General features: G+C 37.2%; 2 protein-coding genes across 7 annotated transcripts in view; both read left to right on the forward strand.

Annotated features, from left to right (window-relative positions):
- The first annotated feature begins 907 nt into the window (after positions 1 to 907).
- Positions 908 to 9,126, forward strand: ZNF770 (zinc finger protein 770). Of its 6 annotated transcripts, none has more exons than XM_042814604.1 (3): positions 987 to 1,001; positions 1,424 to 1,573; positions 5,697 to 9,126. In XM_042814604.1, exon 3 carries the CDS (start codon positions 5,829 to 5,831, stop codon positions 7,986 to 7,988), a length of 2,160 nt encoding a protein of 719 aa, XP_042670538.1. In that variant the 5' UTR covers positions 987 to 1,001; positions 1,424 to 1,573; positions 5,697 to 5,828; the 3' UTR covers positions 7,989 to 9,126. The 6 variants fall into 6 exon arrangements, with proteins under 6 accessions (XP_042670537.1, XP_042670538.1, XP_042670543.1 ...); XM_042814605.1 differs by lacking the exon at positions 987 to 1,001 and adding an exon at positions 1,191 to 1,259; XM_042814603.1 differs by lacking the exon at positions 1,424 to 1,573 and having other exon boundaries at positions 908 to 1,001.
- A 9,898-nt stretch (positions 9,127 to 19,024) lies between these two features.
- Positions 19,025 to 20,405, forward strand: part of AQR (aquarius intron-binding spliceosomal factor) — a 46,046-nt gene continuing 44,665 nt past the window's right edge. The window contains exons 1-2 of the mRNA XM_042813985.1: positions 19,025 to 19,136; positions 19,575 to 19,631. Coding sequence (XP_042669919.1) covers positions 19,050 to 19,136; positions 19,575 to 19,631 — 144 coding nt within the window. The 5' untranslated portion in view covers positions 19,025 to 19,049. The remainder of the gene's footprint in view (positions 19,137 to 19,574; positions 19,632 to 20,405) is intronic.

Raw genomic sequence — 20,405 nt, forward strand, 5'->3', positions numbered from 1 at the left:
CCATTATTTTAAAACTCTGCCATAGCCCAAGACCCTCTTATACTATGCACTGTACAAAAACGTCCATTCTCTCTTTTGCAAAGAGATGTTGTGCAGTCACCCTTGGCGCTACATATGTGGGAACAACATAAGTGGAAATGTGGCCCCCACCCATATTTGCTATGAAGGTAAATATGTGTCTGTAATTTGGAATGTCTGTCCCAAAGTGGTTACATACAGTTTAGGCAGAAGGATGGAGAAAGCAGGCAGATAAAGGGAAGTAGAGCAGAACAGTGCCCATCAGCATAATAATCAGCAGTCTGAGCACACCACCAGCCTCATCCATATCCTTGCATTCTATTAATTATTAACAGACTTTTGTGGCAAATCTCTTATTCTCTGCTACACCATCTGCATGTTCCTTTCTGAAATAAAGAGTTTTTGCCTTTTTCTGGCAATTTTTGGCCTTTGCCTGGAAGACCTGAGGACAGCCGCAGCCAGGCAGCAGCTGATGGCCCTGCCATTGTCCCTGGCATTTCCAGCCACCTTCTTCTGCCCATGAGCTACTCTATTTCCATGGCCCCTCTCTTGCAGAAGAGAGGCTCTGAAAAAAAAAAGTTATTACTGGTGCGTGCACAAGCTACTGGAGATCTTTTTAGACAGTGTTACCTCCCAACCTCCTGGGCTACAAGCTTTGGCATGTTTGTCCACTTGGTTGTGTGACAGTGTAATTCCAGAGAATCATAGAATGGTTTCAGTCAGAAAGGGACCTTGGAGATTTAGTTCCAACCCATCAGAGGTGTCACATCAGCGAAAGTTTCAGACGCAGGATGAGGGTACCCTCGCGAACTGAGGTACCCACGTTTCGGTCAGGCCAGCCGCTCCCCGGTGTCCGCAGCAGGCGGCGAGACCGCATCGAGCATGGGAACTTAAAGCTCCTGCCCACGTTTCCGGGCTTCCCAGCGTCCGAGCGCCATCCGGGCGGAAGCGTTTACGCGACGGCAGCCACGAGTGGGCTGGAGGTGATGTACTTGTGGTGGATGTTTCTGTAAGGTTTTTCCGGCTTTTCCCCATCTGCCCTCGCCCGCTACCGGCAGCACGGCGCGATGAGGCGCGGCGCAGCCCCCGGGCACTGCCGGTGCTGGGCTCGGGCGATGCCCGCTCGGGCGGCCGCGGGTAGCGCTGAGCCGGGCCGCCGCGGCCCTGCAGGGACCCCGCTTGCCGATGTGGAAAAGCTGCCGGCGGTTGTGTGCCGATCTGCCGTCTGTTGGAGCCGCTTCGTTAGTTGCTTTAATTGTTTTTAAGAGGGTTTTGTTTAAAGGAAGGGGCGAAATTGTAGCAACGTTTGGGGTAGTTCAGTTTCAGGTCACCAGTCTCTTCAGCAAAACTTTATTGTGGGGTTAAACTAGTGCTGCTACTCCTCATCTACGTGCTTTTGTTTCAGATAATGCTTTAAAAAATAGATGGAAAACAGAGGCAGATGAGATGCACAAGCTTCGAGTAGCTTGATGCTGATTTCTCTGTTAAAGATCACGTTTCTGGTAAGCTTTTCCCTCAGTGCAGCATACCAACCTTGTCCCCTGAGGAAGGACAGGTGAGGAAAATAGGTGGAATGTGTTTGTTAAAGTAGGCAGAGTTGTGCTTCTTTTTGATCCTGTGTCTCATAGATAAGCAGCTAGATTTTCAATTGTCTGTTTTGCAGGTAATGATACAAGGAACACTTTATCTTGCTTAATGTGTTTATTGGCATTACTCTTTTTGCACCTATCTGGAGAAGTATATATATTCGTGTTTCTTGAGGCCTGAGGATAAACTAACAAGGCATAATAATTTCCAAAGCGGCAAATTTGGAAACACTGAATTTTCAGCTCTTAAGTTTTGAGAGCTGAATTAGTGAGTCATAGGAAAACAGGCTAGAACATTAATTTGTGTTTATTCCCATGCATCAAACCAGAGTGAGGGAATCTGAGATGCCTTTGTGCAGATTCTTCTTGAAGACGTTACTGGTGTGTTGGGAGACTGTTCTACCTCCAACAACTTAGTTATTGAGAAAGACTGTATAACTGTAAGGAAAATGTACTTGAATCCTCTCCTGTAATTTGAATCCATTTGTAGCCACAGCTTTATGTGGCTTGAGGAACAATTTTTCTTTTCAGCAGACTTTTTTTTTTTTTTTGCATGTTTGTCTTGCTTTTTTTTTAAATCAGGTCTGCTCTCCTTTAAAACATACATTCCCAATTATTTTAATATTTTTCAATATATTATGCATATAAGCTCTGATCTTTATTGATCCTCTCATCTAGTCTCATTCTATTAAGTTCATATACTTGATTAAATTTGAAAGGCATTGTTCAAAACAGGATAGGGTATTCCAGTTGTTGAATTCTAAGCAGTAGCATGGGAGATTCATGTGCCATTCAAGTTCTGTTTCTGCTTATATATCCTGGCATAACAGTATGGTGTTGGCATATTCAGCGTCTGTTCTAACTGCCCCCAGGTCTCATCTGTGTAACTGTTGCCTAGTAAGGTGTTCATTTTCCAGAAAATCTTGTCTTTCTTCTTATTGAAGTGTGAGTCCAGTTTTCTGGGTTTTTTTTTCCCTTTAGACCTTCTCTGATTATCAGCTTGCTGTCATCTGAAAAATAATAATATGTATTTAAATAATATTTAGACGTAGGAGAGTACTCTGTGGACCTTCAATGGCTTGCATCTTTATTTTATTTTTCTGCATGACCTTGCAGCCAAGATGAAAAGTAGTGTCAATTTAATATTAACTGGGCCTAGTCTACAAATGAAATCTGTAAACTAAATTTGTATTGCATAGGGAAGTACTTCTAATTAGGACAAGCCTGTGTATTTCCAGGGCTTGCAGAAAAGAATATTCCAAACTAGTCTTTTGTTCTTTGATCTTTAGCAGCAGTGTGTTTATTCTTTAGATTTGGAAGGCACAGTTCATGATGAAATAGATATGGAGAAATCTATCCTTAGTAAATACAACTTGAAAATGTATTTTGGCCACACAAAGCTGCTCTTATCATTTTTCTCCTTCCGCACTGCCTCATTTGAGCCTAAAGTTTTTCAGTGGCAAATGACCAGCTCTACTCTGCTTTTGACACCTTTTACTACAGAACACTTTCCTCATTCATCAGATAGAATCTTTAATACATTTATAAGCTAAATACAAAATCCCTTGTGTAATATGCCACAGCTGTCTTTCGCTTTGACTTTTTTCTTTGCATGTCACTGTACTGTTTGAGTCCTTTCCTCATGTGTAAATTAGATCTGTATGACAGCATGTTAGCTAAAATTTGTCAGTCTTTACAGTTCTTTCTCAGGAGGCTTTCCTTCAATTCTAATGGAGGTTGCCTTGAACCATAGCTGTACAGGAAGTTCCAGCACAGCTGAGAAGCATGCTACTTTTCTCAGCCTACCTGTCTCTGCATTCACTGAAGCACAAACTAGAAAGCATTTGGTGTCAGACATTTACTCTAAACTCTTTGCATTCATCTGATGTGACAAGTAGGAGGAAAAGGGAGTCTCCTAAGAGCATTGTTTTGCATCTTCAAAAGGCTGAAACTGAGTAGCTGTTAAAATTATACAGGAAGCAAATAGGAAAGGAAAAGTTGACTTTTTCATTTGCTCCATGGTGTTAAGTCTTATCTTGAACAACCAAGATTAGATAACTCCTTGGTACAATAACACCTGCATCTAAGGCACACATGCAAACATTATTTCATTAAGTATGATGCCTATGAGAGATGGAAAGATCTTACAAGATGAACAGGTTTCTTTCTGTTGAACATAAGAAAAACCTTGGTTTATCAAGTATTTTATTGTGCATATGTTTAAAATCTCGTCTTAATTTGCTTTACATTGCAGAAGGCTTTTATTCTTTGGAACTACTTTAAATGAACTTTTCAGGTATTTCTGAATTCTTAAAAATGAAGGACATTGTCTCCTTCGGAGGAGGCAGAGCTTTAGAAACGCTGAAACTTGTAAAAGCTTTAGAAAGGTTGAATAAATTAGTTCTGGTGGCATGTAAGAAAGAATAAACAACTTGTGAGTAGTATCATTTATAGTGTCAAAATACCACGAATTATAGTTGGTGAAAATGTATACCATAAAGTCGTTACATGCCTTCTTAAGCTGTTGTTTTGAAGTTTGTTCCTTACATCCTTTTCCCATTTATATAAGGGGATATAGATAATTCTGCAGAAGTATTTTCATGCTGTTATTCTTACTTTTGTGGTCTGGAGTACTTCTACTGTCTCAGATGCTGCAATTTAAGAGTTAATTGAAGAGGTAGTCCAGTGATGACTAAAAACACCTATCAGTTTTTGTGTTTTTTTTGTTGGTTTTTTTTTTTTTTTTTTTTTGAAGGGGAGGGAAGGACTTTTCTATTACCAAATAATAATAATAATAATAATAATAATAATACACAGAGTAGGATCAGGAAACAACATTTAATTGTTTTCCATGTTCACTGAATGAAGGACAAAGGAACTAACTTCGTAGTAAAGAGAGGTTCAGCTGAGCACAAGGAGAGCTTGGTGAGGAGTGGAAGTGCTTTAAATCTCTTTGGAAGTTGTCTCTGATATGAATGGAGGGCTTGGGCTAAATAGTTGCTTGAGATGTTCCTATGAATATTTTATTAAAAATACCAATAATTGAGAGCATGAGAAGTTTCTTATTTTCAAGTCATTGTGCTTCAGCAGAGACGCAGCATATTGCTGAAGTGTGCTCTGATTTGAAAATTCCAGGAGGATAAAACAGACTGGTTCATGACTTCAATTTATTCTAAATCATTCACTACAATGATTTAAGATAATGTTTATGTTTACAATGACATAAGAACATATGCATGGTTAAGTATCACAACTCAGATGTGCTAGCTTGGTTGTGGTATAGCAAACAGTCTGTGTTCCATCCTTGTTCTGATGGTAGTTAACAGTTACATTCTGCTGTGCTTTGTGGCTGGCTCTTGTGTGTGCCATTCTGAGCAAAAATGATTACTGTTTGTTCTGTATGCAGTTGAGAAAACATACAAATGTAAATTGTAACTCTGTGCTTTGTTTCAATGTATTGTTTATTTTCACTTCCTGCAAACACTGCATTCCCTTAATTTTGATGTTCTAATGCCAAGAATCCCTAGCTCTTACCTCTTTTTATCATTATGAATTCCATATGTGGGATTTAGAATTCCTGTTCTAGGGAAGAAATTTATTGTAATAAGTTTTGTTGATTTTTTTTTTTTTTTTTTGAAAGTATATTCTTTATAAATATATTATAAGTATATAATACTTATATTATATACTTACATGTACTTATATATATATACTTATATAAGTATATAAGTGTATATATATATAAATATATATATATAAGTATATTATTTGTAAATAATCTATATAGTATAATGTAGCTGAACTACACAATTTAAAAGTAACAGGCAAGATTAAATAATATCTGTTTTAAAGCATTGGTTACTTAAACTTGCTTCTTCTGAAAAGTAGAAAAGATTTCAATATTATGTAAAATAACAAGCGAATACTCTGTAATCAGGAAAGCATTTTAAACTAAACTAAATCACAAATATTGTTATCTGGATGTTTTTGATCTCCTACTGGGGGGGAGGAGGAGGAAGGAAGAAAAGGGAAGAGGGCAAACAATCTTGTATTAGTATAGGCTAAAATACTGTTCTTTTTCTCTTACTTTAGGGTCCTGTGGTATCTCTGTTAAGAAAACTTACAGCTTGTACATCCTGCTGCTTTAGTGCACAATTGATGATTTCGCTTGAAATACTCACCTGAAGAAATTAACAGTAGGCAAGGTATAACTGCTTTTTAACAATGTTAAGAATTCAGCATTGTGTAACAGCTAACAGGATACCCAAGAAAAAGCCATATATATGTGACATTTGCTATAAGCAGTTTGAAACTCCATCAAAATTGGCAAGACATTATCTGATACATACTGGTCAAAAGCCATTTGAATGTCATGTGTGCTATAAAACGTTTAGGCAGTTGGTCCATCTGGAGAGGCATCAGTTGACCCATAATTTGCCTTTTGAGTGTAATTTTTGTCATAGAAACTTCAAAAATGTAATTACTTTGTTGAAGCATCAGCAGCTTCATAATGAAAACTATCAGAATTGTATCAAGCAAGAAGAAAAATCTGTGAGTTCTGAGCAGGATGGGGTCACTTGTGGCATATTTCGATGTTCTGTGTGCTGGAAGTCTTTTACAACTGAAGAGAAGTGGATGCTGCATCAGTGTCAGAAGGCAGATTGTCTACATGGTACAAGAAGGAGAAAGAAAACTCACCCTTGTGAATTGTGTAACAAGACATTTCCATCGAGATCTAAGCTAGAACGACACTTCCTTATTCACACTGGCCAGAAACCTTTTAAGTGTTCTTCGTGTGGCAAATCTTTCAGACAGTCAACACATTTGAAAATCCATCAGCTCATGCATACTGAAGAAAGGCCTTTTCAGTGCTGCTTTTGTCAGAAGGGATTTAAAATACGGAGCAAACTCATGAAGCACAAACAACTCCATGCCAGAAATAAGGCTGTCTCCAATATCATACACAAAGGAAAAACTAAACATCTCAGACTACAGAAACTGTCAGAAGGAAAGATGGATAGTTTTGAGAATGCTGACACATTCAAATTGCAGGAGAATGACCCACATGATGTTTATTTGATTTATGTCGTACCATTTCAGTGTCCAGTGTGTGAGCAGTGTTTTGACACAGAGGAAGTCCTAAATTTGCATAAATGTTATCTAAGAGGTGAGAAAAGCTCAAGTTGCACAACAGCATGCAGTCGCACAGTCAGCATGAAAAGCAAGATCCAGATGAAGCTGAAGCACACTGGAGGAAAGCTATCAGATTTTTCTTTGACTGGCAGAGAAAAAATGAAATCAGGTCACTTTAGGAGTCCTGACCTGGTTGCAGTGAGAGAGCAGCAATCTGATAAAAATGTTTCCACTAAATCTTTCAAGGACTGCTGTAGCAAGCTTGACCTGTGCAAGGCTGTCAATTGGATGAAAAGAAGGTTTGCTGTGCCATTACACTGGCAAGAGCATCTAGAACCTCTCAAGGTAGGAATTAATTTAGAAGGTGTGCTTACTGGTGAAAGCATGTTAAGCATCAGTAATGGAGTGCATAACAGGGATGATGCTTTTTATGGTTCATCAGGTGATAGCTTCCTTGATAATTCAGAAATATTTCACTATGCTTTTTCAGCTCCTAAAAATATACATAACAGACACAAAGTGTGTAAATGTGACAGATGTGAAAAAATATTTCCATCTTCATCCAAGCTTCAAAGACATTACCTTATACACACAGGACAGAAGCCCTTTGGCTGTAGTGTTTGTGGGAAGACATTTAGACAGTCAGCTCACTTAAAAAGACATCAGCTCACCCATACTGAAAATAACTATAAAAGCCCTGTTTGCCATGTAGAATTTGAAAATCTGCACAAATTCTTCAGTCATCGGGAAGATCACATTGAATTTGAGTCTTCTCAGCCTGAGAGTTATTCAGATTATTCTCAAGCACCTTCAGAGGCACCTGGCTTTCAAGAATTTGAGCTGACTCAGTCAAATCAAGCAGCTGAAATCAAAGTTGAAATTGAGTCAGAGGCCTTTGTTCTTGACACTGGCAGTAGAAACACAGAGCCTTATTTGTGTAGTAAATTGATGGAAACGGAGCAAAACTGTTGTAGTTACTGGCCTGATTTTTCTGAAAGTGTTGAAAGAAGAAAACTATACCAGTGCAGTCTCTGTTTTAAGACATTTAAATCATTTTCTAAGCTTGAAAGACATTACTTCATACATGCTGGACAGAAGCCATTTGAATGTTCAATTTGTGGTAAAAGTTTCCGACAGTCTCCACATTTGAAAAGACATCACCTTACTCACTTTAAGGAGAGGTTAAAGTTGAGTTCCAGTCAGCAACAGTCAGAAACATTGTTTTCTCTCAACCTGGATACTGTCCCCTGAAGTTATACATTAATATTTTTGATTACATGATTATTAAAAGGATTATGTTAAACTGAACAACCAACTGAACAGGATTATCTTTTTACGTTGTGAAGATGACCTAATGACTTTATTTGCTCTTTTCAGAACTGCCCACTTGATTGTAATATCTGGTAACTGTGAGAAGATGGTAAAAACAAAACAAAGCAATAAGAAAGCTACTTCACATTTGTTTTCTTCACAAATGTATTTTTAAATACATATTTTTACTGTATTGATGGTGTCATGGCAATCCGCAGTGTTCTGTAGCTGTTCAGTGAGAATGATCAAAAAGTAAAGGCAACTTGTGGAATACAGGAAAAATGGTCCTGCTGCTTTCTTCTGGCTCTCTGTACATTGCAAGCATTAAAATGTGCACATTTGCTGTATTTAGTCCATGTTTTATTCAAGAAAGAGTAATAGTTAATTTTGGATGAACAAGATGCAGGAAAAAAAGAACAAGCTGAAAAAGTGGAAAATAATATTTAATGAGGAAAAACTGTTGACTAGAATTATAAAACAGTTAATAGAGGAAAAATAACCTAACTCCATATTTGTAATGTGCTTGGAGATCTATGGATGAGAAATTACATCCTTTCCTTATTAGTGGTAAAATGAATAGGTAGTGCTAAAGTAGCAGGGTTTTTAATCAATCCCTTTTAACACTTCATTATTTGCACTTCTTGCAGAATCCCTTTTTTGTATATTTTTTTTTCATGCAATAGTGAATTATTTTTCTGCAAGCAAAGAAAGCAAAAAAAATATCAAGGATAATACATGTGCAGTTATTTATTCCTTCTGTTGTGCATATTGCACCATTATAAAAAAATGTTCTCCTAGGTGTTATAAACCAGGCAAGTAGTTTTGTTGGGAAATCGTGTTCTTGTTACATTAAATATAAGAGACTAAAAATAATTTTTCGCTCAAATTAAGTAATTTTGGTTTTGTGAATAAAATCTGTGGTTATACTTCTGGTAAGTAGAGAGCTTCATCTGTTGTTCATGTGGGTCTGACAAAAAATGTAAGTGCAGTGGAGCTGTAATCATCAAGGAAAAAAAAATGAAGTTTCTCTTTTTTTTTTTTTTTCCCTCTGAAGAATCATTGTAGAATCACAGAATGACTTAGGTTGGAAGGGACTTAAAGATCATCCAGTTCCATCACCCTGCCATGGGCAGAGATGCCATCTACCAGCTCAGGCTGCCCAGGTCCCCATCCAACCTGACCTTGAACACCTGAGATGGGGCATCCACAGCTTCTCTGGGCAACCTGCACCAGTGCCTCACCACCTTCCATGTAAAGAATTTCTTCCTAACATCTAACCTAAACTTTTGGTACATTTTGCTTTGTTATGCAACTTCTGAACATTTTAATCCTGAAGTTTTTAATCCTACATCTAAATTAACAGAATTGTAAGTTCTGTAGGTAAACTTTTTTTTTTTTTTTGTCTTGAAGTTATTTCTCTAGGTCTTGCTGTGGAATAGCCTTTGTAGTACTTGATATAAATGAAGTGAAGGATGAAGAGAGTTCTTACCATATTTTTGAGTGTGTGTATCTCCACTTTCAGAGCAAATGAAACACTACGATTTTTATATGACAGGCTAGTTGAGTATCTTAAGAACAACTGTGGTTACGTACCGAGATTGTTTTTCTTCCCATGTGAGTTGTTTTGTATCGAAAGAGAATACTTCATAAAATATTTTGGAAGTGTATTGTAGAGCTCTTAAAAATATTTGTAATAAACTATTTTATTTATATTGCACTTTTATTGTATACTTTTTGCGCAAACAAAATAATGTTAAAACTATGTAACATTCAGTATGCGGAGAAGATAGACTAGATATTAGAATATAACACTTTGCATGTTAGAACAGAGGTTTTCTTTCAGAATTTTTTGCTATATAAATAAAGTTAAGTATTTTAAAAGAGAGAAAGTGGTGTTTTTTGTTTTTTTTTTTTTTAGAAGTCAGTCATTTGAAAAATATATTTTTAATCATAATATTTGGAGAAAAATAAACCGAGTGTTTTCAAAAATATTGATTTTAGTGAATGAATACAGAAAGCTAAATTTGAGGGATAAGTAGAAGAAAGAGTATTAATGTCTGATTAATTGGGAATCTAAGGTAATATGTGGGCTCCATGGGATTTTTAGAAGGGCAATAATGGTCATTTTGCTTATCTGGCTCTATTATTTTTATCAAAAGTTTAGTGCTGGATAAATTCACAGTTGTAGGGGAATTATAGCTTTAACCTGCTAGACATGAGTAAAAAGGTTTCTGCAAGTCCAGGGAAAAAATCTAAGGTTGAAATTGTCACTAAAATTCTCCAAGTTCTTTTGAGAATTTGAGCTAGAGTAATTTTTCCAAGTGTTAGGAATAATAGTTCATGTCATTTATTATTAGATTAGTCATTTTCCATCATGCTTCCAGGCAAGTTCAAGCCATTGATCTCAAGTATATTTGGTGGCATAAACATTGCCAGTAATTAATTTAGTTGGAATGAGCTGATAGATAGCAGTAATAACCCCATAGAAACATAGTGGGTTTTTTTTGTCTTGTTTGTTTTAAGATTATGCACAAAACTAAAGCATATTGTAAAGAGGAAAATGGAAGGTCCCCCTATGATACTAGCAGACTTCTTTCAGGAGAGCTTATAAAATGCATGAATTTAGCTGTGAGGAAGTTCTATGTGATTTAGAAGAAGGGACAAATAAACAGAAAAAGGTTAAAGGGATTTTTTTCTAAGGCAAATAAAGTATGCAATACTAAATTCATTGGAACTGCAGTACTACCTGATCACGGTCCATTTTCTGTCTAGGAAAACAGCTATGGTTAATTTTAAAACATTAATGATTTTACGTGGTTGTCATGCTATCCTTGCAATGCTCTTAGAAAGTCACAACTTTATGTACAGGGAAAAAAAATTATCTAGAAAAAAAGAAAACTTTTTTTTTTTTTTTTTCATTTTTCTAGCTACCTCTCACTAAGCAATTAAGTTTTCGCTTGTCTTTGATCTCTCGCTATTATTCCTATAGCCAACAAGAAAAGTTCATGAGGCAAATGGGAAACAGATACAAAAGAAACTTAATTGAAGGTAATAAGACTTTTAGGCTTGTGATTGTGATGTGAATTGTGATGCTGGTTTTAATGCTTAGTTTTTTTGGTTGGTTTCTGACAACAGTACCTCACTTAAATAACGTACAGTTGGATGACTCTTATATCAAATAGGCTATAGATTTGGTTTTTCTAAAGGCCCTGGTAATAATGTTCCAAATGTCTAGGTGTCCTAAATAACTAAAGAGGTCATGGTTCATGTTCCTAGCACAAGGTTTTGTGGATTTTTTTGAATGCAAATCTGAACTTAATAGCCCAGCTTTTATGGTCTGATGACTGAGAGGCAGTTACAAGGAAAATGGAAAATACAGAAGTGACTTCACTGTTATACACCTATGTACATGTACATATGTTCTCCAGGTTGAGCATTCTAATTGTGCCTTTACATGTAAGTCTGTCAACCAGCTTTACACAGCATCTTTTTTAGCATCCATTTAAAAAGTGAATCTTCAAAGTCCATTAATGTGTTAATCACCCTTGTATCAACAAAATTACAAGTAGAATTGATCATTTCCTTGTGCAAAAACTGTTTTTCTAACGTGAACGTTTTCTGCCACAAACCATCACAAGTTTTTAAATTCTGTTCTACATTTGTACACTTCACTATCTGAATTCCTGTCTTCTTCCGGGATCTGCTGATGTATGACTTTATTCTTGTATGTATCTGATAAAATTTGTATATGCAGCTAAAATTCTTCCTCTTCACTGGAATTCTTTCAGTATAACTGATCCTAATTTTTATGGATCTGTGAAACCTCATAGTGACCTCAGAGTCACAGAGTTGTTTGTCATATATGTGCCTCCATGGTATGCAGAATGGTGCCTTGTGTACGTGTCCCAAAAAGCTCCATAATTCTCTGATTGTCTAGCTATGGCGGACTATGAAGAAAATAAATTTTGGGGCTGTACATGAGATGCATGAGTAATGAAGAATATGGTATGCAGAAGGTGATTGAAGCTTTTGCATTGGAAGAGTTTGTAGAGGGAAAGTGTGTCTTGACAAGAATGTTATGTGAAAGCAGTCTGAGGGCCCATGTATGGGTCTGAGGAACTGGTGAGTTTAGGGCCACACACTTGAAGGAGTGATATGAGAAGCACTGCATGAGCAGACGAGAAGATGACCAGCCATGATGTAAACAGTGGAGCGTGTCCTTCACTGCAAGTGGTTTGCGTAATTAGGGTAGTTAAGAGCATATGGAAATGGTGGCTACTGAGCTTTGCCTCTTGCTGCTTCACTTGATGTGGCACTAGAATGTGAGGAAGGCAGAACGTTATTTGGTCACCAATGTGGAAAAAAAAAAAAAAAGTCTATACCCATGTTGTCTCCCATGTATACTGCTAATGCATTGGACTAATTAAATTTCTACTGAATTCAAGGGAAACACTACTTTCTTGGTGTGCAAATTCGTGTTATCTGTGCTTTTTTTTTCTTTCTTTAAACAATATACATTTTAATGCTTTGTATTTGTTTGAAAACATTGTTTGCTGAGCTCCAGAACCTCAGCTGATATCCTCAGTTTTTATTTCATTTTTGAATAGGATCCAGTTTGTGACAATGAAATCCTATTAAACTGAGTAAAAATCTGCTAAGCCTTCTATACACCTCAGGTGTCTGTCAATTTGAGGATAGTTTTTAAGACTGATGTTAGGATTTTTTTTCATGACGTTGAGATCAACTTTGAAGTAGTATCCTGTCAGCTTTGTTTGCCATAGCTAATTCTATATTGTATTTTATCCTGTACGTCTCAATATTAGCAGTCCTTAGGTACTGAAAATAGCATCATAAGAATTTCCTCAGGCATTTTACAGTGTGTCTGATGCCAGTGCAATTTGCAGAGGAATAATCTGTTTGACAATAAGCTCAATTTTTTTTGTTATGTAAATTGCTGTTTATATTACAGTATTTTCCAGCAAGAGTTATTATTACTTGATTTTTCAGTATTACACCAAAATGGCTTCTGTTTTCAGTATTATGTTTTACTCTCATTTTATCCCTTCTTAAAATCCTGTTGCGTTACTGAAAATGTCTACCAAAAAGCTAAAAAATATAAAGGCAAAGATGAAAAGTTCTAGGAATATATCCTACAGAAAACTCAACGACAACTGGAGATAGCTCTCAGCATCTTACAGTGGTTCTCTACTGATTAACTGTTATGTTACATATTAGACAGGCTTCAGTTTTCTCTGCAGTATGTTTTTTCGGTATTGTGAGAAAGGATATATGATTGAAGGTCTATGTTCCCAATGATTCTCCAAGTAGGATCAACTTTTCATAACATTTTTCATGCTAGTACTAGCAGAAAGGAAACAATTTGCTTTTAGAATCTCATTTCAGTGATAAAGTTCTTGTGTTCTTCCATCAAGCAGATTTATTTCTCATTAATTTTTTTCGTAAGAAAGAGTTGGTGCCATAGGATTTGTAGCTTGGACAGAATATCACTTGCAATGCTGAACTGATAGCATTGCTTCTGAAAACACATCAAGGCATATGTATATATTTCTTTTTCATTGTTATTATTTTTAAATCTAAGGTGTCTTAGAACTTCTTTGATTAGACTACTAGGAAAAAAAGGATCTGAGTTGTTTACTGAGGATGTATATAGTACATGCACTCAGTAATATTAACTTCATTGGTTAGAAATATTGAGTCTGTATTGTAAAGACTGTTTACTCTTTGCTCTAGTCAAAATGCCATCCTATGCTACAGTGAACTTTTTTATGATTAATAGCATAGAGTTGAGTAATCAGGAAAAAGCAAAATAAAAGGCTTGATAGTATACACAGCTGTGGAGAAAAGCATATCCTGAACATCTTTAGTAGTAACTAGTAATAGAATTCTAGATATTGGTGTAGAAACTTTGTTACAATCAGTCTGTCATATTTTGAAAGGACCATCTGCAATTTTGTTGACTTTTTATGCTTTTTATGATACTGTAATAACTAAGAGTTTTTTCATCTCATATTTCACAGTTGTCCAAATCTTCCTAAGGGGGTTGTCTACCTTTTTTTTTCTTTTTTTTTCTTTCCTGTTTTTCACTAGTAGAGAATTTCTACTAGATGCAGCATTTCTGTTACTCATATCTGGTTTCTGAGACACATAGAGAACCATAAGAAAATGATAAAAATGAGAAGACATTTTTGAAATGCTAGAAACTACATGTAAAGAGATTAAGCTGCACTACAGATTTAAGAAGGACACTTCCTCATAGAGATGTTATCATATACCAGTCTCACAGGATTTCTAGCAACTATTTCTAAAACATTAAGTACTGGCCACTGGTTTCTTATGTTTATATCACTATTCTGTTCCAATTGGTAGGAATCCAGGTAAAAGTATCTGAAGAGAATTGTGCTAGCCCATAATCTGCTCTAATATGAGCTGTTTGCCCAGCAACAGAAAGCTAAAAGTGACATAAATTCCCATACTTATCCATCTCCTTCATTAGAGGCACTGCTTACTGTTCTGGAATGTAAAAGCAGCTGGGCTGTGGAATTTGCCATATTTTTTTCTAGTTGTGAGCTCAGATTTTCCATTGAAGTTACTGTAAGTTTTGCACAAAAATCAAGGGCAGTACATTGGCCAGAACGTGTGATAAATAAATATTTATACACAAATCAGAATGCTACTGACGGCTGCTTTGCACTTTAGAATTCTAAATATTTTAAGAAGCATCTGTTACTAAACTGAGGCATCATTTCTGAAAGTACCCATATTTACTTAGTGAAAGTACACATACTTGGAAGTACACATATTTACTGTGATGAACATAGTGACAAACTCTTGGGTTACAAGAATACACTTAAAATTATAAAGGCAATATAATATGATTGAATTAAAATTATAATGAACAGACTGAATATTCAGTCTATGTGAATATTCTCTACTGTGAAAGATTAATGAAATGAATAACCCCTGATATTGTGCCTCAACTTCTTAGAAGCTGAAAGATTCCTGTGATCTATTTTGAGAGGCTTTTCTGATTTACTTACTTTTTAATATCTGAAAGTAAATATAATGAATACATTTTTTTCCTATTACTTCAACAACTAAGGGACACAGGAGGTTTCTGGTCTTCAGAGAATCACAGAATATTCTGAATTGGAAGGGACGCATAGTGATCATCGAATCCAACTCCTTTCTGAAGAGTAGAGTAATGACTGCAACCTGAGGGAAGTGCTGATGTTTATTATATTCCTTGGAACAAAGCATTCCCACTGATAGATACATGTTACCCATACATAATCTGTATTCCTCCATGCAGAGTTTTTTATTTCAAAGAACTGAAAGAAAACATTAAAAGGCTTAATTCCTGTATTTGTTTGAAAGAATAACAACTCTTTGTTTCACAAAGAATGAAACAACTTTTAGACTAGAATATGTAGCTGCTGCATCTAGTTTAACTGATGAAGAAATTCTAGTCCATATATATACTGCATCTTCACAAGTAGGATGGTCATGGTTGTGGATTCTTACCCCTATGTGTTTCCAGTTAGGAAAATTCCACAGGCATGGATTCTCTCTAGACTAGTACATTAGTATGACTTAGAGTAAAAACAGCCTGTAATTCAAACATGACATAATGTGTGTATATTACTGAGATTCTTTCCCACTGAAAGTGAATTAAGAATGATATTTACTCCTTACATAATACATATGAAATTCAAAGTGCTTTGCAATTTTATAATGTTCTTGCATCGCTAATTAGAGGTTAAATAATATACGTATACCAAATTAGCCTCATAGCTAAGATACAAGCCCACAAATTTATTACAGAATTGTCATCAAACTACTGAATTGTTTTAAAGAATCAAAACATCAGCAGTTTCCTGTGAATTAAGTCACATCTCACTATAGACCCTAGCATAACAATTTTAAAAGATGCAATACTATAAACATTTAGGGATGAATGTCATGATGTGCTCTCCCCTACCCCCTTTCTTTCTCCCAACTCCCTACTCTGGTCTCGCCTTGCACAGCAAACTATGAGTAACAATGCTGACAGCACTCATAAAAACAGAGTAACAACCACAAATCTGTCTCAAACTGAGTAGGCTGAATGAACTGATAACAGACACCTGGGTCAACAGCTGAGGGCTATTTGGGCATGTGCCTTTTTTAAAATAAATAAATAAATAAATAAATAAATAAAAGTACGACTATGAGTCAATCATCCCATAAATAGAGAGCAGCTCAAGACTCCCATGAGTTTGCCTATGTGGTAGCTGAATGCATAATGGGATTCTTCCTTGAGTGGAGATGTCTCTCAAGGCTACACCTGCACAGAGATCCCTTACATGTTGATGACAAGACACCTTGCCAGTACAGATCCTTGGTAAGTGACTAATAGTTTGGTTTAAGCTTTGATAGATTCACTAAGATCATATGTGATCATATGCTTCGTCAATTTTGCTAAGATTAAATCTTTGATTGATTGTGTACATAAAATCCCTCAGATGCAAGCTGTTGGCTAAGTCTAGGGACTAGGAGTGGATCCAGATGCAACTAGGCTTCTTACCTCCCTGGTTCAAGAAGGTTAGGAAGTAAGGGGGTCCACTCTGAACCTGGTGACTCAATGGGAGGGCCTCCTGTGTGTTTGTTTAACCCTACCATTTATGCAGTAAGTAATCAAGTGTACCCAGCTATCTTGAATCTTGTTAAGTCACTCTTAAATCAGTATATAATATTATGTCAATAACTATATTCCTTCTTCTCTTTTATAGGCAAAGTGTATAGTGCCATTATTTCCTTCTGTGATAATGAGCTTTTGAAGTTTCAGCACTACAAATTAATTATTTATGTGTCTCTAGGTAGAACCCAAAAAATCTAAAATACAAGATAGAACATAAACTGAATCCATGCTGATTATCACTAGATACTTCCTGAACCACACTGTATCTGGGAGAATATCATTGATATAATAAATAAATAAATAGACAGCTTATTTATGACATTGGCTTGTATACTTTACAAATAAAGAAGCTTTTTTTTTTTTTTTTTTTTTGGCTGCAATAATATGGAAGGGTAAGGGTCTAAAGCAAGAAGAGCTATGTAAGCACCAAAGCAGCACTGATTATCAATTGACCAGGACTATATGCAGCCTAAAAATACATAATATTTTGAAATCATTTAAAGCATCTACTCAAACGCATGGCTTCTTCATAAATGAATTCCCAGATTTATATATTTTTTTTAAGAAAGAATATTTGATGTTCTAGATGCATTAAGTCAGCGAGTACAGAAAGGTGGGTTACTTCACAGAAGGCTTTGTGGAAGATGGGGTACAGGGTATTATTTTTCCCTTAACAACAAAGCAGTTTGGGGTGGAAAGTGATAGAAGTGCCTCCACTCTGGAGAAAAGTGAGCATAGCATTCAAAAGATGAGCGTTAACACAGCTGTGAGCAGGAGTGAGAGTTACAGATGGGTACATACATAAAATTGTGGGTATCATGCCTGGTCTCACAATTCCTCTTTAAAGGTTCAGCAGCTCTTGAGGCTTGAAAGCAAAACTTATGTACAATCTTGATGAACAAAGCTCTGCATGCCATGCTTATAAAAATCTGCACGGCCCCCTGAAATGTGGTTTGTCTTTCACATTGTTGTCATCACTGCCGAAACACACTGCTCACTGTGCTCATATCCATTGTTTGGTCTCCATAAACATTCAGCAAGTGTCAATGAATGCCAAGAGGTGCCATTTTTTCTCACATGGAAGAATTCAGTGACATACCTTTGCTTCATACTCATTTCCAGGTCAGATGCCAATTTGTCAGACTGCTCCTCTGCTGCCAACTGTCATACAGCAACAAAATGTAATGGATTATTGGAGGGAAAGTTCAACCTCTGCTGCCACACCATCAAACATCTGCCTCTGGCATTGTGGACCAACTTGGTAAAATAGGAGGCATTATTTTTGGAGCAACCCTCGTACCTTATTTTGCTTACTTTTATCACCATTTAAGTGTCAGATAGGGTACGATGGTGTAAGTGTATTTTAATTGCTTTGCATTTACGTGTTGTCATTAATTGCAGGTCTCTCTAAAGGCTTCAGTCATCAGACAAGGCAGTGCTCAGCCCTCATTGTTCAGAGAACTTGTTACCAGCACTTTTGTGACTTCTTTGTTTTACTAGTTTCCACATAGAAAACTTAGCTTTTCTGGAACTTTCAAAGTGAAGGCACGAAGGAAGCATATTTATCTGAATACAGCCATCCTCTGATCCTATTCAAGGTACTGTCATTACTTTTTTCTCATTCCCATTGAACATTCTAATTCAACTTCAAAAAGAATGTTTAGTTTAACCTCTGCTTGAAGAAATGAAATGGTGATCACCTTGTTATCAAAACAAAGGAGGTCACATTCAAACAGACTTCAGTGGTGTCTGCCTGGAAGTTTAAAGTCTTTAAACTGGCAGGTGCTGGATAATGAGCACAGACACAAAGCACTGGAACTTCTCTAGGGATTCTGATAATTTCCTCCTTAATTAATGTGTTTACCGAATTCAGTAAGCTAACTGGTCTAAATAACTGCCAAGTTGCCGACTTAAGCACTGAATTTTGCCTTTTACCTTTGCTTCTCCTCTGCTCCATGGGTTGGCAGTATCTAGCAGGCAGACTACAGCTGTGCTTGGCTCTGGGTGCTGCCAGTGCGGTATCAGCAAGAGCGGGGGTCCGCAACACCTGGACCGCAGCATGCGCTCCGAACAACAAAACGCTAACGTTTAGCCTCCCCTCGCTCCAGCCTTGCCTGCAGGGCGGGGAGGGTACGGCAGGTGGCGCCACCGCCGCTATGGAGGCTCCGTCAGTGCCCGCCCCGCAACCCGGAACCGCTTCACGGCGCGGAGCCTTTCCGTTCCCTTCAGCGCCGGCACGCAGCGGGCCCCGCGCTGCAGCACGGGCCGCTCAGGCTGCCGGGCTGCCTGGAGCTCGAGGCGTGATGGCGGCGCCGGCGACCTCCGCGACGCCGCCGAAGAAGATCGTGGCACCCACCGTGTCGCAGATTAACGCGGAGTTCGTCACCCAGGTGGGCTGGTTGTGCCGAGGCGGGGCCTTCCCGTCCTCGGGAATCTGAGGCGTGGGCCTTAAGGCTGCAGCGCACAGCCACAGAATAGCAGGTCTTGGTGAGCTGTCTTTGCGTCTTGTCAGGTGTCTCAAGGGGTCTTTGAATGCCCTGAAAGGATGTGTTGTAGCTTTGAGGGATTTGCTAGAGGGAGCTTAAGAACAGCAGCAATTAAAAGTGTTATATAGCAGCCTCTGCATCTAAAACTAATACAGAAAATTGCACTTCAGTTCGAAAACGTGTAGGTGTAGAAACTTTAGCAGTGAGAAGCACTGTTGTACAAACATTGTAGTTACTTAGAAACTAATGCAATAAAACGTGTGCTTTGGGTCTGTTGTAGAGCTATCATGTCATTACTAAAAAGTGTATATGCTTACCATGTTTGTTTGTCTCTCCATACAGTTAGCAAATAAATATTGGGCTCCCCATGCGAAGAAAAAACTGCCTTTTGATTCAAAGGTAAATACTTCCATTTAAATTGTAGTGGGATGCTGACCAACCCTTTTATGACACACTAACCTCTGATGGTGCCTGTATCATAAAAGGGTGTGGAAAGCTGCTTGAAAGGTCATCATTTACCACACTGTAGTTAGAGGTTATCTTTTTTTTTTTTTTTTTTTTTTTTTTTTGTATTAAAATAGAGGCACTGTCATGAAAATGTGCTGCAACAGTGCAGTTCTTTTGCATCCTGTTTGGTTTATTTTAGCCAAGAATTTGCGAGTAAAAGGATCTTGGGGGTGGGGATACTCCTAGAAATTCATGAAGAGTGAAGGATAAATATAAATGAATGATAATGCTTATTAAAAGTTTCTTTTGAGATTGGAAAGCTTTATTACTGTTGTGATTGATATCTTTGTTTTTAACGCTTGAAGTTTAACTGTATATGTTTGGTTCTATGTTGGCATCCTGTAGTGTAAGATCCTCTAATGTTTTTTTCCCTTGTTATTTGGCTTAATCTCCCTTTTCAGCCTCTGCTTGATCTTTGTAGTATGTTGGTGATAGGATTTGTATGTGATTGGTAGAACTAGGATGAAGATAAGCAGTTGAATTAGAAGTCTTTATGATGCAATATCAAAGTGTGCATATTGCATCAGGTAGAACAGATTCTTTTATTCCCGGTGGAAAAGCTGGGTAAGAATGGCTGGTTTTGGTTTGATGCTGTTTAAAAAACACAGCAACAATTGATGACCAGGTTGATGCAGGCTCTTCAGGACTATTTTAAATTCGACAGTA

This window comes from Centrocercus urophasianus, unplaced genomic scaffold, assembly GCF_019232065.1.
Source record: "Centrocercus urophasianus isolate 14NV4802_14NV808 unplaced genomic scaffold, USGS_Curo_1.0 seq_14, whole genome shotgun sequence".
NCBI lineage: Eukaryota > Metazoa > Chordata > Aves > Galliformes > Phasianidae > Centrocercus > Centrocercus urophasianus.